Genomic DNA, 19,805 nt, shown 5'->3' on the forward strand with positions numbered 1-19,805 from the left:
CACTATATAATGCTCGAGAGGAATCTGAACACATTAATTATTTCTATGTATCTGAATATTAATGAATGAACATATATGAGATGGATATTGTGTGCACGTACCTCATTTCTTTTTTAAATGAAAAAAAGCTGAGAAAAATGGTTAAAACAAGATATTAGTGATGAAAGTCTAGCTCCTTCTTATCTTATGTCATTGATTTTCAGCACTTATTTTGTCGACACTACCGTGCACATGCTTTATCATACTCATAATGTTTATACACTCTGTTTTGTATTCTCTTAAATCAATTAAATGACACGTAGATTGCACTAATAATTTGAAAATAATTATTTAATTTTTAGTAATATTATTTAATTAGAAATAAAATAAAAATTAAGATTTTATAAATAAATAACAAATATTTTATAACTATTAATGTTTATTGTCTCTACAAAACATGAAAATATAAAAGTAGTTCAGTAAGTTAAATCTCTAATCAATTAAACTTTAAATAAATAAAAAAGTTCTACAAATGTATACTGTCCTTCTCATCATCTCCACCCCCGTGAGCATCATCGTCAGTTGGACCAACGTCCTCGTCTGGATCCTCTTCTGGTAAGTCGACAGTAAAACTAGGAGCCAATACACCAACCCGCTTCAACAAAGCACTGAGCAGTACATCTTGACGCCGTTGACGACTCTCAAGTTTAGTCGTATACTTCTTTAGGTGCTTATTTTCATGCATAATGTCCTTAGTTTGCTACAAAATTGTGTCCACTTCAGGTGGCTATTGCCGGACATTTGAGAAAGTTGATGAAGATGCTGCCCTCTTTGTGCCAATTTCCTTCAACCTAGGCAACCCCCCCAAACCCTTTCGTATAACGCGAGCAGGGCCCAAGGACATCTGTGACAATGTCCATATCAAGTGGAACTGACCGTCGACATTATCGCCGACACAAGAAGCAGCAGATGATACAGGGGTCGTACTCTGCGATGCTCGACGCTCGATCATCTCAGTCTGCACAATAAAACACACATATATCACATTCCAATATAACATTATTTGAAAACCTAACTTAGAAATTTTTAATATAACTACATATAAAGTATAACTTTATTATCTATCTGCCAAAATCCTATCATTAATGACTGTAGATCAGTGATTGGAAGAGAATGTAATTAATTTTCTTCATGTATCAGGGAGAAAATGGGCTAAAGTTAATTTGGTCATGAAAATCCATATCTAAATCACAATAATGAAGATATTGTTGATAGATATACAGTAAGAGCAGTTACACTACTACAAAATACCCTTTATGGGACACTTTTTTAGGACACACACCTAAATGCAAGTCCTTAAAAATGTTTATGGAGTTTTTAGGACACTCATTGAGAGTCCTAAAAAAATATGCGAGTCCTAAAAAAATGTGGGCTACAAAATGAGTGTTTTACTTAACAATTTTAAGGACTTGCTTTGGGAGTCCTTAATACTTTTTAAAAGCGAGTCCTAAAAAAACCTGGGCTGAAAAATTAGGAATGGTGACTTTTTAAGGACTTGCTTTTGGAGTCCTTAATATATTTATAAAAATGATGTATTTATTCAAAAAATTTAAAACTATATTTGTTTTGTTTCTAAATTTTTCATATTATTAACTTTTGTGTTTATTATAATTTTTATATCAAAATTTAAATTTATTATTCTTTAACATATTTATAAAATTAACTATATTATTTTTAATATATTTATAAAATTTGTATTAGTTAAAAAAGAGTTGTTTTATTAATTGGTAAAATATTGTAAAAAAAATTAATATATTGGAAAAATTATGTATTATTTAAAAAAAAATTAAATTAGATTTTTTTGTTGTTAATTGGTTAAATATTGTAAAATAATTTTAAAATTTGTATAAATTTAATAGTTGTTATTTTTTTTTAATTTTATATTTTATAAATTTATAATATTATATTTGAAATATTAATTTTTTTACATATACACATACCCATTTCAAGTCAAAAAAAAAAAACAGCCCGAACCCTTTGCTCATCGATCCCTCCCCCAAACCCTTATGAACTTCACCTTCTCCCCAAAGAAAACCCCAGCCGCCCATCTCTCTAAACCTAGCGTCTCTCTCTCACTCATCCACAGGCTACGGTGACGGCCACGGTGCGAAGGAGATTTGCGCAACAATGGGTGGCGTAATGGGCTGCTTCTACGATGAGCCTTTTCTCGAGTGATGGGGGTCGGGTCACGATGAAGACGATGGCTCGATGGTTGTCCTCGGTGTCTTTGGTGAGCCGCTCATCTCTATATACTTCAATGTCTTGTTATTTTTGAGCTTTTTTTATTCACCTGCTCATCTTATTGCCATGGGATTATGAGAATCATGGAAATATCAGATTATTATTTTGTTCATGAAATTGTATTATCCAAATCTTTTGGGTTTAAGAAGATTTTGCTACATAATTTTAGTCATTGGGCTTTTGCTTTTCTTTTATTGATAGATTATTGAGATGTCCCTTTTCCCAAATTGCTATTAATTGTTCTTCTTTTAACCTGAAAAAATAATTCAAAATTATTAAATGTTTATATTATATATCATTATTCAAACTTTAATTAGCTGAAGGATAAAAAAAGTCTTTACTTACCACTTTATATTGGTGTTCCAAAGATTGATTACGTAAGTCAACTTTGTCGTTGATGAATCAATAATTAAACACACAGATATATGAAATTTATAATATTGTTACTTTCTTTTTGCTTTATGAGTTTCAGATATTGTACTAATAAACATGTAAGTTTGAATGTGGGTGATATTTTTGTACTTATATTCCTTATATTGCACTAGTTGGTATATATGGCGTGAGTTACCTTTGTTCTATTAAGTTTCTGGTCAAACCTTGCTCAGATAAAATTAATAATAGAAATTATCCTAACCCTTTAGTGGTATCTTAGGCCTGTTCTGGATTGTGTTGACTATTTTTGTTAACATAACTTCTCTAGCCTGGACAGGATTCATATCATAATTATTGTTTGAATGGTAGAAATTTAAGTTTGGTTCATAGTCTCTCTCTTTGTTTCTTCTTGGTTGGTTGTTTATCGAATACATTTTAGTGCCCCCTACTGGTTAAAAGGTTCACTTTCATGAAAAATAATAATAGTAGGTTATTTTTTTTAGCTTCAACTGTCCATTGATGTTTTTATTTTCATGTCATTTTCTAGAAAGAACTAAATCAATAGTTTATTGGCAATAGGGATGGAGGAACTGTCATTTCTTTTAACAACAGAAGGTAATATTCTGTTAGGAAACTAATTTACTATCATGAGATATTGTTTCTTTTTTCTATTGTTTTGAAAGCAGATTTTTTTAAATGGATTTGGTTCAGAATTAGCCTTAATATTAGTACTATTTGGAATTGTTTTAGTGGGACACTCCAAATTTCAATGAATAATCATTCCAAAAGCCTTGCTTTAATTTATGCATCACGTAGGACAAATCATGATGACTAATTATATATATGCTATAGTTATAACCAGATGCTATAGTGAATCAATGATAAGTTCATCTTAGTGATTCATTCATTCTAAAGTTTATATATTCTCTTTTTCTTTTTTTACCTATTAAAATTCATTCCTTATTGCTCAAATGGTTTTGATTGTTCTAGTGCTGAGATTTTTAATTGTATGTTATAGCAATTACTTGATTTTCTAGTACCATGATTCTTAGTCCCTCTAAAGATTTCTTGGTCTAAATCTATTACTAATTTCTAGTACTTTAGTTTCATTAAGCTTTCTCTTTATCCCTACATATATGCGTGCCTTACTCTCTACATATATATATATATACTATTGTATCATGTATGTATCATTATAAAGGAAAAAATAAACAAAGAAGGAAAGAATTGAGTCAGTAAATTCACTTTTTTTCCTAAATTTTCTCTGTGATTTGATTATTCATACTTGTTTTTCTTTGCTATTCCTTTTTGACCTGCATAAATAATAAATCTGTGATGGTTCATGTAATTCCATTGCTATTAATTTAGGAGAAATTACCAGAGAAGCTTGAAACAGTTGGTGCATTTCAAAAGCTGCCCATGGTGATGCAATCTTTTGATATTCTTTACTCAGCAATAAAGAAGGCCAAGAGAGTTTCTCCAACTAAGGGTAATTGTTTTGGGTGGTTTCTTGTTGACATAACTGCACATAAAGGGATTAGATGGAACTTTGTTTATAGCTCCTGCTGCTAAACTCGCTTGTTTATGACATAGGCATTGCCAACATTGCAAAGCGAGAGAGAAATAGCGGTGCAAAGCAGCTTGATGCGCTGATGAAAGTTTGTTCTTAACTTCCATTTGTCATTTATAATTTAAAGTATCATCACCCATTAAATACTCTGAATAGTAATATGTTTTGCACTTTCTACATAAATATTGGTAGTTGGTGAGGTTGAGAGGGAAGGAGAGTGGTTCTTTTGTAAATTTTTTGACATATTGCTTTCTTTCTCTGTCTTCAGGAATTGGTAGCTCCTTTGAGGACTTACATGGAGAGTTTTCCAAAGAGACATACTATTCATCCATATGAGCGATCTCTTATTGAATTGACACTTGGAGATGGAAATTATCATTATATTATATCAAGAATTATTGTTATAAGGTAATCTTTGACATTATTTTTTATTATTGGTGCAGTTTAATATATAGCTAGTGTCATATATTCTCTAGCTAGACATATTATTACATTGTTTTAAAATTATAATTTAGGAAGCACATAAAACTTTTATATATGTTACAACTATATACTTTTTACAATAGCAGAATTATTTAGAGTTAATTATTGAATAAGTTACTCTATCACACTGGGCCTAAACGTGCCATGATATATTCAAATGCCATTTATGTATTTTTAAATACTATTCATACATATATATGTCACTTATTAATTGAATAAGTTTTTCATATTTTCATTTACTTGAGTCGATTTTAAGTAACTCATATTTTTTTTAAGGTGTGAAAGTTAAATACTCTACTTTCCTCAAAAAAGAAAAAAGAAGTTAAACACTCAACAACATTCAACAAGTAAAGTCAATATTATTCATACCTTTATATCAACTTTCAATTGGAAAAACAAAATGTATATAAACTTTTAATATTACCATTCATACCTTAGTTATATTTTATTTTTCCCTCTTTCCATTATTATTTAATTATTTAATTCGGATTTGACTCACTTTCATTATATCTTATTACATTGTAAAGGTGTTTATGTGCTGAGACGAACTTCAAAGAAACTTTTTTGGCAACAGTTTGCAAGAGGTATGCCTCTAACTTTTATTTTAATACTATGCAAATGTTAGAGGAGTTTGAATATCTTAAATATTCATCCATAGTGTAGTAGGTTCTAGGATTATTATTGTGTGCTGCGGTGATAGCGGAATGTTGAGAACTTGTGTGTTTTAGTGAAGTAGGATCTGAGAAATTTGTGTGCTACGGAGATAAGGAAGAAAACTTGTGTGTTGTTTGAATTGATATTGGCATATGGTTGGTTCCTAGTGTATGGAAAATGTTGTTCGATTTTATGTAGACTTGTCTATGATTATCCTATAATTGAATTGTGTTTGTTTGTTTGATTGGTTTCATTATAACATATACTTGTATGAATGTACTTATTGCGTGTTGGCATACACATATAGTATAGCCTTTTGTACTTCTTGTTTTATATATGTTAGTTTTCTTCTTGTCCCTTCTCACAGAATAAAGGTTTCAAAAAGGAAGATATATAGTCTCATATTACCAACTTTGGACATCATTTTTGGTGTTATTTTGCTTTGATAGTTTCTTTGTTCTATGTGTTGAAGGATGGTTTGGTGTATTACTGGTTTTCTTAGTCAATGTATTTTGTTCCCCTGCTTTGACGGGGTCAAATAAGAAAATTTAGCTAGAAATAATTGATTATATACAAATAATTTTTGAGGTTAAACATGAAGTGTTCTGATTTGGTATTTAAACATATATATATGTATCTATTGTTCAAATCTTATGAAAGGGTGTATGTTTGTAATGCACTAAGTTTATTTCAACCTTGTGTGTATATTTACTATAAAAGGGTGTTATCGATTAATGAAAAGATGAAAGGGTGTTACTATATGGTTGAAAATCTGTGTGCTATTTGATTTGTTTGACATGTTGGTGTTGAATGTAACAGATAGCTAGGCTAGTAAATTAGGGGATATGCTGTCCGATTTTCTATAGATGGTGACATGTTGGCTTTTCTCTTTTTCTTCTATTTTCAGTGCAAGATGTGTATTTTACTATGTTTGGATTTTTTTTTTTCTTTCTATTTTCAGTGCAAGATGTGTACTTTACTTTGTTTTAATTTTCTATTTTCAGTGCAAGATGTGTACTTTACTATGTTTTAATTTTCTATTTTCAGTGCAAGATGTGTATTAAAGAACTTTTTTTATAATGTGCAGGTCTATATTGAGATGCATTTCTTTGGCGCAATACTAGACAACATTGGTAGTTGAAGTTTTTAGAATAAAAAATATGTTTCACTAACTTTGTATACATTTCTTGTTTAATATTTGGTGATAATAGAATTTGATTGTAGTATAAACTATCATGTAATATGATTTTGTAAGCCGAGTAGACTAAATATTGAAATTATATTTTTGAGTAATTAAAAAAAAATTATTTTGTTGTATTTTCTTTTGAAATTTTTGAAATCTAACATATATAATACATTTTGGACACTCAAAGGGATTTATTTTTTCTAAATCAAAATGAAAATTGTAGCTGCATTTTTTTTTTAAAAAATTACTTTTAAGGACATAAATATTGGTAGTTGGTGAGTCCTAAAAAATTACTTAAAGCACTCAATCAGATTTTTTAGGACTTGCATTGCGAGTCCTAAAAACATTCTTTTAGGACTTGCAATGGGAGTCCTAAAATCTTAATTAAAGGCACTCAACCAGATTTTTTAGGACTCGCACCAGATTTTTTAGGACTCGAGTCCTAAAAACTTTATTAAAGGCACTCAACCAGATTTTTTAGGACTCGCAACGCGAGTCCTAAAAAACCTTAGTTTTTAAGGCTCTCAAATAGAGGACTCGCGCTCCGCGAGTCCTAAAAACTTTTTTATGACTCGCAATGCTAGTCCTAAAAATCCTTTTTTGTAGTAGTGTTAATTCAATTAATGAGGAATTTAGGTCTCTAAACATATACATCAACAATATTTGCATGTGTTGTGATTTAGATATGGATTTTCATGAACAAACTAACTTAGCCCATAAGCTCTCTGATACGGGGACAACATTAGTTACGTTCTTTTTTTTATCTTAGTCCACAATCATTAATCATAAAATTATTGGCACATTGATTATAAAGATTTAATAGTTATAAATTTAATTAATAATTAATAAGTAATTACTAATTGGCACCAACCAATTAATAATTAATATTTATTAATTATTTACTAAACTATTTTAATGTTAAATGATGATAAAAGAGTTAAGGTTAGACTCCCCTAAAGTAATCTGATGAACTCTTCAGCCTTTCCAGTTCTGATGGCATCATTGTAATACTTTTTGTTGAATAGAGTCTGAAACTCTTCCCAACTCAAGGCATTGATATTTATGCACTGGGATATCACTTCCCACCAAATTCGGGCATCCTCCCGAAACATGTATGTGGCACAGGCTACCCTCTCATTACCAGACACCCTCATAAAGTCAAGGATGGTGGTAATCATGCTCATCCACTGCTCTGCCTTAACTGGATCTGTACTACCCTAAAAAACTTGAGGTTATTGTTACATGAACCTTTCATAAAGAGCTTCCCATTTACTTCCAGCCTCTGGCAAAGGCTCAACTGTTGGCACCGCTACAGGTGGTGCCTCTGATAAATTGTTCCCTGCAGGTACTTGTTGTTGTCTCAGGAGACAGATTTCTTCTTCCCGCCTTATAACCCTTGCCTGTAAATCAGCAAACAGCTGCTGCCAGTTATCAAGAGCTAGCTGAGGAATCTGACTCTAGTTATTATTCCCAATATTCTCCAATAATTAAATAAAAGCATATTCCAATACCCCTTAATTCTCGCTAATGTACTAAGCATCAAATTACCCCGAGACTCACCCCGAGCTTGGAAATTAACCCCGTTATGACTAAATCGCTAACTTACATTCTAACATTGTTTTATGCCGAATAGCTCGAACATATCCACATAATAATGTGGCCTCATCCATAATTTACCAACATGCATGAAAATATACAAATATGCCCTCAACGGGCAAAATTACCAAAATACCCTTAAAATGAATTGTGGACCCACATGCATGCATGCATCATCATATAATAATATAATTCACATAATAATGCATTTAATCACATAATTGCATAATAAATCAATTATGGCCCTCCCGGCCTCCTAATCCAACCATTAAACCTCATTAAGGATTTTGGGGCATTACAATAAAACTCTATAGTTTTGTCATTCTCTCTCTTTCTTGAGCAAATCCCTTGGATCGAAGAGAAAAGTGGGTCATCACTACTTGAAGATTTCAGATCACTCGGCTCTCAAAATTTGTGTGTCCTCTTTTGGTAAAGTTTTTCTCTTATGTATACTGGTTGTAATCTGAGCTGTAGTCTTTGATCTAGAAAACTGTTAGATGATAGTTGTAACTGTATTTCATTATTTTTGTTGCTGAGAGAATTGATTCTTTGTAACTGAAAAATGAATTCATGTAAGTTTATAAGTGTATTCACACAACAACTTCAACCTCGATACTTTTATAAGCTTTAGGATAGTGCAAAGTCTTTCTCTGAGGTCCTAGCTCAGTAAAGGTTATCCTCAATTACTTATACCTAACAAGTTCATACAATGCTTGAACTTAGTTAGGGTTATCACCTGTGTTCCCATATTCGCATGATTTTTCTTAGTTGGTACTTTCACCACTTGAACTTCTTCCTGTGTCACTTTATCCCTAATAGAGTGATACTTAATCTCAACATGTGTTTGTTCGATCATGAAACATAGGGTTTTTGCATAGATAAATCCCACTTTGACTATCTGAATAAATAGTAGGAATTTCTATCAATAGGTCTAATTCTTTCATAAGGCCTTTAATCCAAATAGCTTCTTTGATTGCTTCAGTGATGGCAACATACTCTGATTCGGTTGTATATAAGGCTACCACTGGTTGTAGCTGAACTCTCCAACTGATACAATTTCCTCCAACCAAAAGGAAATAAGTTGAAGTAGACTTTCTGTTATCTATGTCCCCAGCAAAATCTACATCACAGTATCCTTCTATGCTAGTACAATTTGGTTATTTAGTGTAGTTAAGACCTACTTGCGTAGTCCCTATTAGATACATGAATACCCACTTAATAACATTCCAGTATTCTCTCCCAGGATTAGACATACATTTGCTAAGATACTACAACAAAATAAGGGTTTTATGACTTTATTTGGGAGAGGTTGAAAGTCTACAATGTCTCCCAATTGGGAAGACGTTGTAGGCGGGGTCATTGTAGGTATAGGTCGCACCTCTCCCATTGGGAAATGTGGAAAGTCAAACCTCCCATTGGGAGAGGTTGAAAGTCAACGTTTGACTTTCCACCTCTCCCACTGGGAGATGTGGGAAGTCTCCCACCTCTCCCAATGGGAGACGTGGGAAGTCTCCCACCTCTCCCAATGGGAGACATTGAAAGTTTCCCAGATTTAAAAAAAATATTAAATAAATTTATAATTAATATTAATTAAATCTGATTTAATAATTAATTAAATTGAAATGATTTTAATATTAATTTAATAATTAATTAAATTGAAATCAATTTAATATTAATTAAAATTAAAATTTCCATAATTAATAAAATAAAAATATGCAAGAAACACAAAATTTGTTAGACATATATATTTGTTAGACATATACAAGAAATACAATATTTGTTAGACATATTCAAAATGAACAAATATTATATTGTGTATGAAGAAAGAGGTAAAAAAACAAAATACAATATTTGTTAGACATATTCAAAATTAACAAATATTGCATTTATGTATGAAGAAAGAGGTAAAAAATTAAAAAAAAAACCTATCAGCGAGGTCGGTTACTTTCACTACAAGAAATCTGATCTTTACCTACCAATATATATTTGTGGGTAAAGGGAGATATTTGTGGGTAAAGGTTCCCTTTACCCACCAATATTTATTCGTAAGATTTATTGGTAGGTAAATATTGCCAATATTATAATATTTTAGAAGGATGATTAACTACTTATGGGTAAGTAAAGAGTGTTACCCTACACATATACTGGAGGGAAAGTTTTTTGCATTTGGCGCCAATATTTCCTTCTTATTATTTTAATTTTTAATAAAAATGATGCTGAGTTGTGTGATGATGTGTTAAAAATATCCTACATTCATCTTACTTATTTTTAACATGTCATATTATTTTTAACAAAGGATACAAATCTTAAAAACAAATAAACATTACAAAAACAAAAATTAAAATTAAATTAATTCTAACTATCAGTAAAAACAAAATCATAATAATATATATTTTATCATTTAACCTTTCAGGCATAAAAAAATACTCTGGTTTTCTGCCCTCTCTCCCTTTTAGAAAACCAGTCGAAGAAGAAGCGCCCATCGAGAAGAAGCGCCCATCCTCAGCGAGAGTACCCCGGAGGACCCGACGCTGACCATCGCCTGAGAAGAAGCGCCCATCCTCAGCGAGAGTACCCCCGAGGCCCCGACGCTGACCATCGCCTGAGAAGAAGCACCCATCCTCGCCTGAGAGAAGAACCTATACTCGCCGACTGCCACATGAGAAGAAGAAGCCAGATGTGCACGAGCGGGGTGCCCCTTCCGTCGTCCCTTGAAGCCCAGATTCTTCATAGCTTATCAGATTCTTCATGAATCGAAATCTCGATTCTCAAATCTTGTGGGAGTAAATCATGAACCTGAAAACTTGAGGTAACCCTCCAACTATATACATATACTTAGATATTATGCGTGTCTTGAAATCTATAAATGGGGGATTTTGTGTTGTTCTTGATAGAGAACAACTTGTTGACATGCTTGGTAGCTGAGAAAATATGGGAAGAAGGAATCATTTTCAGACTCTACACATGGGATAGTTGTTATTTTATTGGTGATGATATATTATGGGAAATATGTATGTATATATTTTAGTCCATGGTTAATTTTTAAGAATGATACAATGATAATTGCTTAAGAGCGTGCTAGAGAAGTTTAGACTAGAGTGTATTTTGATTTCTTAGTCGAGGCCTCTTTAAAACCAACTCAGGATTCGCCACTGATTTCATAAAATAACTAGGTCTCTACAGAACCGTGCTTTACTGAAGTAAAACCTTTTCTTGGCAGATCAATTTCATTTCTCAAATGCAAGCCTTTTCTTTTTGTCACACACACACACACACACACACACACACACACACACACACACACACACACACACATATATATATATATATGTACACAGACATGTTATGTTCAGGTCTCATAAAAGGGAAATGAAATAAAGTTACTGAAGGTTAATTTGCAGATGGGAGAGTTAGCGGCGGAGAAGCATGCCAATTACATTGTATCAGTGGAAAAGGTTTGTTCTATCCCAAATTACACCCTCATATCGAATAGCGTTTGTATATCTAAAGGTATGTGAAATTTGTTGAAATAAAAAAAAGGGTCATTTGAATCAGTGGTGATTGAGCATTTGAGAATGAATGGAGCATATTGGGGGCTCACCACTCTTGACTTATTGGGAAAGCTTCATGTTGTGGATGTTGATCAAATTATTTCATGGCTCATAAGTTGTCAACATGAGTCAGGTTTGTAAAAAGATGTTCTTGAAGATTTTTTATATATATATATTGGCTTTTAGATGACGAGGAATGGATTAAGACAGAAAACTTAAAGTTGTTATTGCTATGGAGAAAGTGGTCACTAATTAGTTTCTCTGCCTTATTTATTTATTTTTATACAGGTGGTTTTGGTGGTAACATTGGGCATGATCCACATGTAATGTATACCCTAAGTGTTGTGCAAGTTTTAGCCCTCTTTGACAAGCTTGATGTTCTAGACATTGAGAAGGTGTGAAATTGTATCTTTTTTACCATTTGTTTATGTTCAAATTACTTTTACACAAGTTTGAAAAGAAATCTTCTTTCATCTTATTACAAATGTTTAATTTTATTTTTGGCTATGCATTCTGGAGGTAGTGTAGCTTTGCTAGCTTAAAAAAGGATAGATGATTACTTGGCTTATGAGATTTTATAACTTAGCAAAATTGGTAATTATTAGTAATGACTATTGAATGCATAGTCCAATTAAACTTTATTGCGTTGCTTAGCTATTAAATCAGATGTTGCTGGGCTGCAAAATGAAGATGGATCATTTTCCGGGGATGAATGGGGTGAAGTTGATACAAGGTAGTCTTGTCTCTTATTTTCTTCTTTGCCTCTTGTTTTGTTGAAGTTAGTATTCATTGATTTTTTTTGTCTTTAAATTGCATTAGATTCTCCTATATTGCAATATGCTGCCTTGCATTGGTGCATCAGTTGAATAAAATTAATGTTGAGAAGGCTGTGAAGTATATAGTTAGTTGCAAAAACCTGGATGGTGGATTGGGATGTACACCGGGTGGAGAGTCTCATGCTGGGCAAAGTAAGTTACAAGTCTATTGCAATATGAGTTTATTAAGTTTTGATTTTGGATTTATACCTTGTGTGATTTACTTCTATTGTCAGCGTGTTAAATTTAGTCCAGTCAAGAATAACAATGATGTTTTGTCACCATCACTGCAGTTTTTTGTTGTATGGGAGCTCTTGCTATTACATGGTCTCTTCATCATATCGACAAAGACCTTCTCGGGTGGTGGTTGTGTGAGCGGCAAGTCAAATCTGGAGGTCTTAATGAGCGCCCAGAGAAACTTCCAGATGTATGTAGAATTCTTATTTAAAAAGAAATTGCTTTGTTTATTTTTTATAAGATACATTTAGAGCCCTGCATCTTGGACCTCCACTTATTCATTGAATCATTTGAGCTAGTCTCAAGTGGCAAAAGAAACAAATATTTGTTAAAGCCTATTGAATTAGTTTTCTTAACTAGGTCTGCTATTCATGGTGGGTCCTTTCTAGCCTGATCATGATTGACAAAGTACATTGGATTAACAAGGAAAAACTTGTGAAGTTCATCTTAGACTGCCAGGTAATCTTATAACTATGCAAAGTACTCTTTTCTTTCAGATCATCATGTTGGGAACAGAGACATTTTCACTCTTACCTCTGAGGATTTTGGTTAATTTTTGTAATCTCAGGATGTAGAAAATGGAGGAATTTCAGATAGACCAGATGATGCAGTTGATGTCTACCACACATACTTTGGTGTAGCTGGTAAAATTACTTGAGTTCTTTCATTTTCTTTTGAATTTTCATGCCGCCCTCTCTCTATGAAAGTTAACAGTCTAGGATGCATTGCATTTTGAAAGCATCTGTAATGCCAAAATTTCGGATTTAACTATTTGTCCTCTATTACAAGTTCTGTTCATAAAATTGGTACTATTTCATAGTTTAGGAAGGGTAAGATAATAGAGAGAGACACGTGGGGATAGTTGAGTAATCACTTCTATGGGTTTGCATTTTTTTTTTATCTATGAAATTTTGAACGTAGGAATTTAGGAAACAGTGTAGTTATCTCTTTGGCTTCTGCCCTGAATTTCATTAGGTGCTAATTAAATGGTCTTTATGTTGCATTTTATTTTTATGACATGAAATATGGTTGATGCAGGACTTTCACTTCTTGAATATCTAGGATTGAAAGCCATAGATCCAGCCTATGCTTTGTCGGTTGATGTTGTAAATAGAATTTTCTTGGGCAAATAATGATCCTGAAGAACAACTTATGATTCTAATTATAACTGAACTCATTGTTTTCTCTTTTATAGGAAATAAAGAAAATAATATATCTTTATATTGAAGTAGAAATATATTGTTAAAGGGATAATGCTTTGGACATTGTTTTGAATCAAATGCAGTCTCGTGATCGTGGTCATTTGAATCATGAATTGTATTTGAATGCGAATGAGAATGAGAATATATTATTCTATACAATATTAAAATATCTTTATAATTATCTTTTAAGGCTTTGTGCTAATGTATATTGTATAATAAATAATGTGTCAAACAAAATCACTGTTAAGGGGTCATCTGAGGTGTTATGTATTACTATTACTCACTAATACTTGTGAACTCTATGTGGATCTTACAATTGTATTAACCACATGACCTTTGTAACGGCATATCAGGTAATATAAGATAATATATTATGTATAATATAATGGCATATAAGAAACGGCATATAAGATAATACAATGTATAATGATATATTTTAAGAAAAACTATTAAACTGTTATTGGGAAGTTGAATCATATAAATGAAATAAAAAAAAGTCACTTTTGACATATATATATTTATATATTTTGCTACATATAATTTGACAACATGAGTCAGGTTTGTAAAAAGGTGTTTTTGAAGTTTTTTTTTTTTATATATATTGGCTTATAGATGACGAGGAATGGATTAAGACAGAAAACTTAAAATTGTTATTGCTATGGAGAAAGTGGTCACTAATTAGTTTCTCTGTCTTATTTATTTATTTTTATACAGGTGGTTTTGGTGGCAACATTGGGCATGATCCACATGTAATGTATACCCTAAGTGCTGTGCAAGTTTTAGCCCTCTTTGACAAGCTTGATGTTCTAGATGTTGAGAAGGTGTCAAATTGTATCCTTTTTACCATTTGTTTATGTTCAAATTACTTTTACACAAGTTTGAAAAGAAATCTTCTTTCATCTTGTTACAAATGTTTTATTTTAGTCCATGGTTAATTTTTCAGAGACAGTGTTTCAAGTGATCTTCTTTGTTCTGTTTTAATCACTTTCCTAACTTTCTAAAGACATTTTAGTGAAAGAAAAATCAAACAAAAGGAAGAATAAAAGGTCTGAGTTCAGGTCATTTTAAGCAACAACATTTGATTAATATATGTTTTGAGACTACAATTTAGTCAAATATTATATATGTTATGTTTCTGTCTCTCATTTTCTTTGAACCTAATTTTCTTACAATTTTGTTCAATGATTATGTCAAGACTGCTAAACCATTTTCTCTTCTTTGTACATGACCGATCTCTTGACTTTCATGCATTCTGCGCTCTGTATGCTGTTACTGGTACTCATTTTTGTTTTGTAACAAAACCGTTAATCAATTTTGTCTTAGATAAGTAAATTGTTCCTAGGCTGCCTAGTTTGTAGTGATTCCTATGGTAACTCAATCATGTAATACATTAATATGGTGAAACACAGAAGGCAATTGTGCCTTCAATTAATTAATTTTGTTTACCATGAGTAACTCAATTGCTATTTCTTTTTCCGGTGCAAATTTTATATATATATATATGTATATATAAAAATAAATATAGATATTTTTCATTTCTGTTTATATGCATGTAATTTTGTTTATTTGTTTGTTTTTCCTTGTTTAGATGTTGCACTTGTTACTTCTCTTAGAGATGGAATGAATCTTGTGAGTTATGAGTTTGTTGCTTGCCAAGCATCCAAGAAAGGAGTCCTCATTCTGAGTGAGGTAATTTAACTTTATATTTTCTCTGAGTTTGCATGGTAGGTTTTTTCCATTGTTAAATTCATCATAAAAGCTTAAATTATCAATAAAAAAAGAAAAAGGAAAAAAAGAATACTTTGTTGTGAATTCTGTTCAACGCATTGTCTTCATAGTTCTTCGGGCTTGCATCTTCTTGTTTATTCCATTTAAATTTAGTTTGCAGGTGCAGCACAATCGCTCGGTGCTGGTGCCATTTTAGTAAATCCATGGAATATCACAGAAGTTGCTTCTTCCATTGCTTATGCTTTGAATATGCCAGTTGATGAAAGAGAAAAGAGACACCAGCATAATTTCATGCATGTAACAACTCATACATCTCAAAAATGGGCTGCAACCTTTGTTAGGTATGCTCATATATAGCATTAGCATTAGCATGTATGATTTATAGATAATGAAACCTTCTCAATGTGGAGATTGACATGTATTCTAGGATTTCAAATTTCACTTCTGTTCTAAGAAGCAAAAATATTTATCTGTTAATACCAGCTAGTGTTTCTTTTTCAGGCTTTATTCTAATCTCGTGTCATTTTTTGTTTCTCCATTTCAGTGAACTTAATGATACTATTGTGGAAGCTCAACTGAGGACTAGGCAAGTTCCACCTCTACTTCCTATGAAAGAAGTCGTTGATCACTATTTGGAATCCAATAATAGATGATTCTTAGTTTATTTACATTAATTTACTAAGGAATGAACTTTATGAAGTTTTTTTTTATTTTGGTAGGAGTAACCTTAAAATGATAACTTTATGACTTATTTTAGTATTGAACATTATAAAAAATTTTAGCATTAAACATTTTATTATTGAATGGTTTTTTTCTAGTTTATTTATAATATATAACATTTATAAATAACTGTTATTATCTTTTACCTACACATAACCATTAAATTTGAACAAAATATAAATTTTGTAACAAACCAATAAAATAATGCTATGTGGGCTAATAAAATGACACCACGTAGGATGCCACATATGATGCCACGCAGAATGCCACGTAGGACTCCACGTCATCAGACACGTAAAACTACAAAAACCATGTCAGCATACACGTAGGATGCCATGTCATCAAACACGTCATTTGATGACTCATCAATTGATTTATAACTTAGTGGGGTCCACTAATTCTTTTACCTACCAGTGTTAATAAGTGTAGGTAAAGACTCTTTCCCCACTAACTTTTACCTACCAATCTCTACCAATTCAATATTGGTAGGTAAACCATATTACCCACCATTAGGCTAGTTTTACCTACACTTACAATTGGTAGGTAAAGACCCCATTTTCTTGTAGTGTTAGGATTATTGGTAACATATCTGTCGGCCATTCTTGTTGAAACTCATCAATTTGTGACTCTGTATATGCTGTACTTGTTAGCTGCAAAAAATATAAAGTAAAATATATTAAATAATTATTTGATTACATTTATATATATGGTTTCAAAAATAATTTGTAAATTTTAATTAATAATACCGTTCTCAAGTAATGTCCGGGACTCGCATGTTCAATCAAATCCTTCAACATCCTCATTATGTAGTATCCACATGCCACATTGTCCAGTTGGTGTGGACACTAATTATTTAAAAGTATTAGTAATTCATTATTAAATTGAAACTTGTTAAAAAATGCATACATATTATTCTACGTAATAATTATAAAAGTTCAAAAATTTAAGTTGTAATTACTTACCTAATCGTTTATTATCCTAAATAAAATCGGGCAGTATTTCCCCTATAATAGTGACATAACCATCTGCATGTGAATAACAAAACAAACAATTCAAACAACATACAATAAGTTTCTTCCTTATAGAATGTCTATATAAAACTAATTGTTTATTATCCTAGATAAAATCGGGCATTATTTCCCCTATAATAGTGACCTAACCATCTGCATGTGAATAGCAAAACAAACAATTCAAACAACATACAATAAGTTTCTTCCTTATAGCTCCGCAGCACACAATCAAATTTCTCATAACCTACTTCACTAAAACACACAAGTTCTCAACCTTCCGTTATCACCGCAGCACACAATTTTAATCTCAGAACCTACTTCACTATGGATGAATATTTAAGATATTCAAACTCCTCTAACATTTGTTTAATAATATTAAAAGTAGAAGTAAGAGAATATATATTTACCTCTTGCAATTAATAATCCAAAAGCTAGCAAAATTACTTTAAGTAGTAATCAAATTCGCTATTAAATCCACAAACCAATATAATTAAATTAATAAATAATAAATAAAATATCACTAAATATCTAGCAATATATAACTTATTATTGTAATTTTATAAACTTAATTACCTCAAATGTGTGATTGATATAGAAGTTTTGATGCAAAATACTCTCTAAAATCTCATCACCAAAATCACAACCTACGAAATTGAATTAATTAATATGTTAAACATTACTAAACAAATAACACTAAATTCCTAATAAGTAAATGATTGGTAAACAAATAAATAAAAAACTCCAATGAGCCACTAATTATAACCTAAACAAAAAATCAATAAAAAATTTCCTAACCTAAAATCTCAATAATCAACAAAAACATAAATTTTTTCATATATTTATATTTTTAAAATTATTTAATAAATTTATTTTAACATAACTATATATATAACAAAATAGTTAGAATTTAACAAAAAAAAATTTTAAATATACATACAAAAATATATCTAAATTTCGAAATAAATAATGATAAAAATTAAAAAAAAAAATCATGAACATATATATTATAATGCAATCTATACAATGTGATCGGTTAAATTAAAAAAAAAACTATGAAATCTTAAATCTATAAAAAACCTCCATGGAAAAACTAATAAATCTAACAATGTATAGAAAAAAATGCATAAAAATGTAAAACTAACACAAAATCATGTATATTACTCATCCTAATGCTAAACCTATGATTTTTTTTATCAAAATAATTAACTAAAATTCATAAAAATTAAAAAAAAAAAAAACTAACCTTGAAAACCCTAAAATTGCAGCCCCCTTTCGTATGGTGCTCTCTGTTTGCTGTTATGAGGAGGAAGAAGACCAAAATTTAATTAAATGGCCAGGGGGACATCCAACGTCTCCCACTGGTAGACGTGGGACACGTGGCACGTCTCCCAGTGGGAGACGTTGGATGTACCCCCGTATACTTCCAATGTCTCCCACTGGGAGACGTGCCACGTGTCCCACGTCTCCCAGTGGGAGACGTTGGATGTATACGGGGGTACATCCAACGTCTCCCACTAGGAGACGTGCCACGTGTCCCACGTCTCCCAATGGGAGACGTTGGATGTCCCCCTGGCCACTTCTCAGCCTATTTCCAACGTCTTCCACCATTTTTAATGTCTTCCAATTGTAGTCATTAATAAAAACTTTCAATGTCTTACACCATTAGACATTTAAAACCCCTGATAAGTTTTAATGTCTTACACCAATGGTGTAAGACATTGTAGGGAGTCATTGTATATCAAATTTGTTGCAGTGAGAACACTAATGGAATAGGCTAGGTTAGGTCTTGTGCATACCATTAGATACATTATAGACCCCACAATATTAGAGTAAGGCACATCAGTCATTTCTTCCCTTTCTGCTTGGCTTTTAGAACATTGTTCTTTGTTAGTTGATATTGTTAGTCATAGGTTGCTTAGAACTTAAATCATGATTAATGTTAGTTTTAACAGGAAACACATCTTCTTTTACTGATTATTGTTTTAAAACCAGAATTTTTGCTAACCCACAACCTGTAACCTTTTGTCCATTCAGGATAGCATAAGAATATACATTTAATGGCTCTAGGTTCCAGTTTTCCCACACTTTGGTGTGCATAGGCTACACAACTAAATACTCTTAGATTTGACAGATTTGGGGGTTTTCCTGTCCACATCTTTTCGGGTGTTTTAAACTCAATGGCACTTGATGGGCATCTATTAACTAAGTATGTTGCGGTCAAAACAGCTTCTCCCCAAAATCCTGACCTAAGCCATATTGTATTAACAAGCACCTAACCTTATTCATTAAGGTTTTATTCATTCGTTTGACCACCCCATTTTGTTGGGGTGTGAACCGTATAGTCCTATGAATTCCTGTATTCTTACAATAGTTATCAAACATATCATTACAAAATTCCAGC

The 19,805-nt window shown here is 31.7% G+C and overlaps 2 protein-coding genes and 1 pseudogene across 2 annotated transcripts in view; all 3 read left to right on the plus strand.

The window, feature by feature from the left end:
- LOC133802059 (uncharacterized) overlaps positions 1-6,639 on the plus strand; it is a 34,913-nt gene extending 28,274 nt beyond the window's left edge. The window contains exons 2-6 of the mRNA XM_062240293.1: positions 4,021-4,141; positions 4,246-4,310; positions 4,491-4,630; positions 5,233-5,289; positions 6,447-6,639. Coding sequence (XP_062096277.1) covers positions 4,021-4,141; positions 4,246-4,310; positions 4,491-4,630; positions 5,233-5,289; positions 6,447-6,483 — 420 coding nt within the window. The 3' untranslated portion in view covers positions 6,484-6,639. The remainder of the gene's footprint in view (positions 1-4,020; positions 4,142-4,245; positions 4,311-4,490; positions 4,631-5,232; positions 5,290-6,446) is intronic.
- Positions 6,640-10,819: 4,180 nt separating this feature from the next.
- On the plus strand, positions 10,820-14,135 carry LOC133801750 (geranylgeranyl transferase type-2 subunit beta 1-like; annotated as a pseudogene).
- A 360-nt stretch (positions 14,136-14,495) lies between these two features.
- On the plus strand, positions 14,496-16,470 carry LOC133802060 (alpha,alpha-trehalose-phosphate synthase [UDP-forming] 1-like). Its single transcript, XM_062240294.1, has 7 exons — positions 14,496-14,508; positions 14,661-14,777; positions 14,950-15,004; positions 15,142-15,221; positions 15,535-15,635; positions 15,828-16,015; positions 16,219-16,470. The coding sequence occupies exons 1-7, from the start codon at positions 14,496-14,498 to the stop codon at positions 16,325-16,327; spliced, it is 663 nt and encodes a 220-aa protein (XP_062096278.1). The 3' UTR covers positions 16,328-16,470.
- Positions 16,471-19,805: the final 3,335 nt, after the last annotated feature.

Source organism: Humulus lupulus, chromosome 9 (genome assembly GCF_963169125.1).
Source record: "Humulus lupulus chromosome 9, drHumLupu1.1, whole genome shotgun sequence".
Classification (NCBI taxonomy): domain Eukaryota; kingdom Viridiplantae; phylum Streptophyta; class Magnoliopsida; order Rosales; family Cannabaceae; genus Humulus; species Humulus lupulus.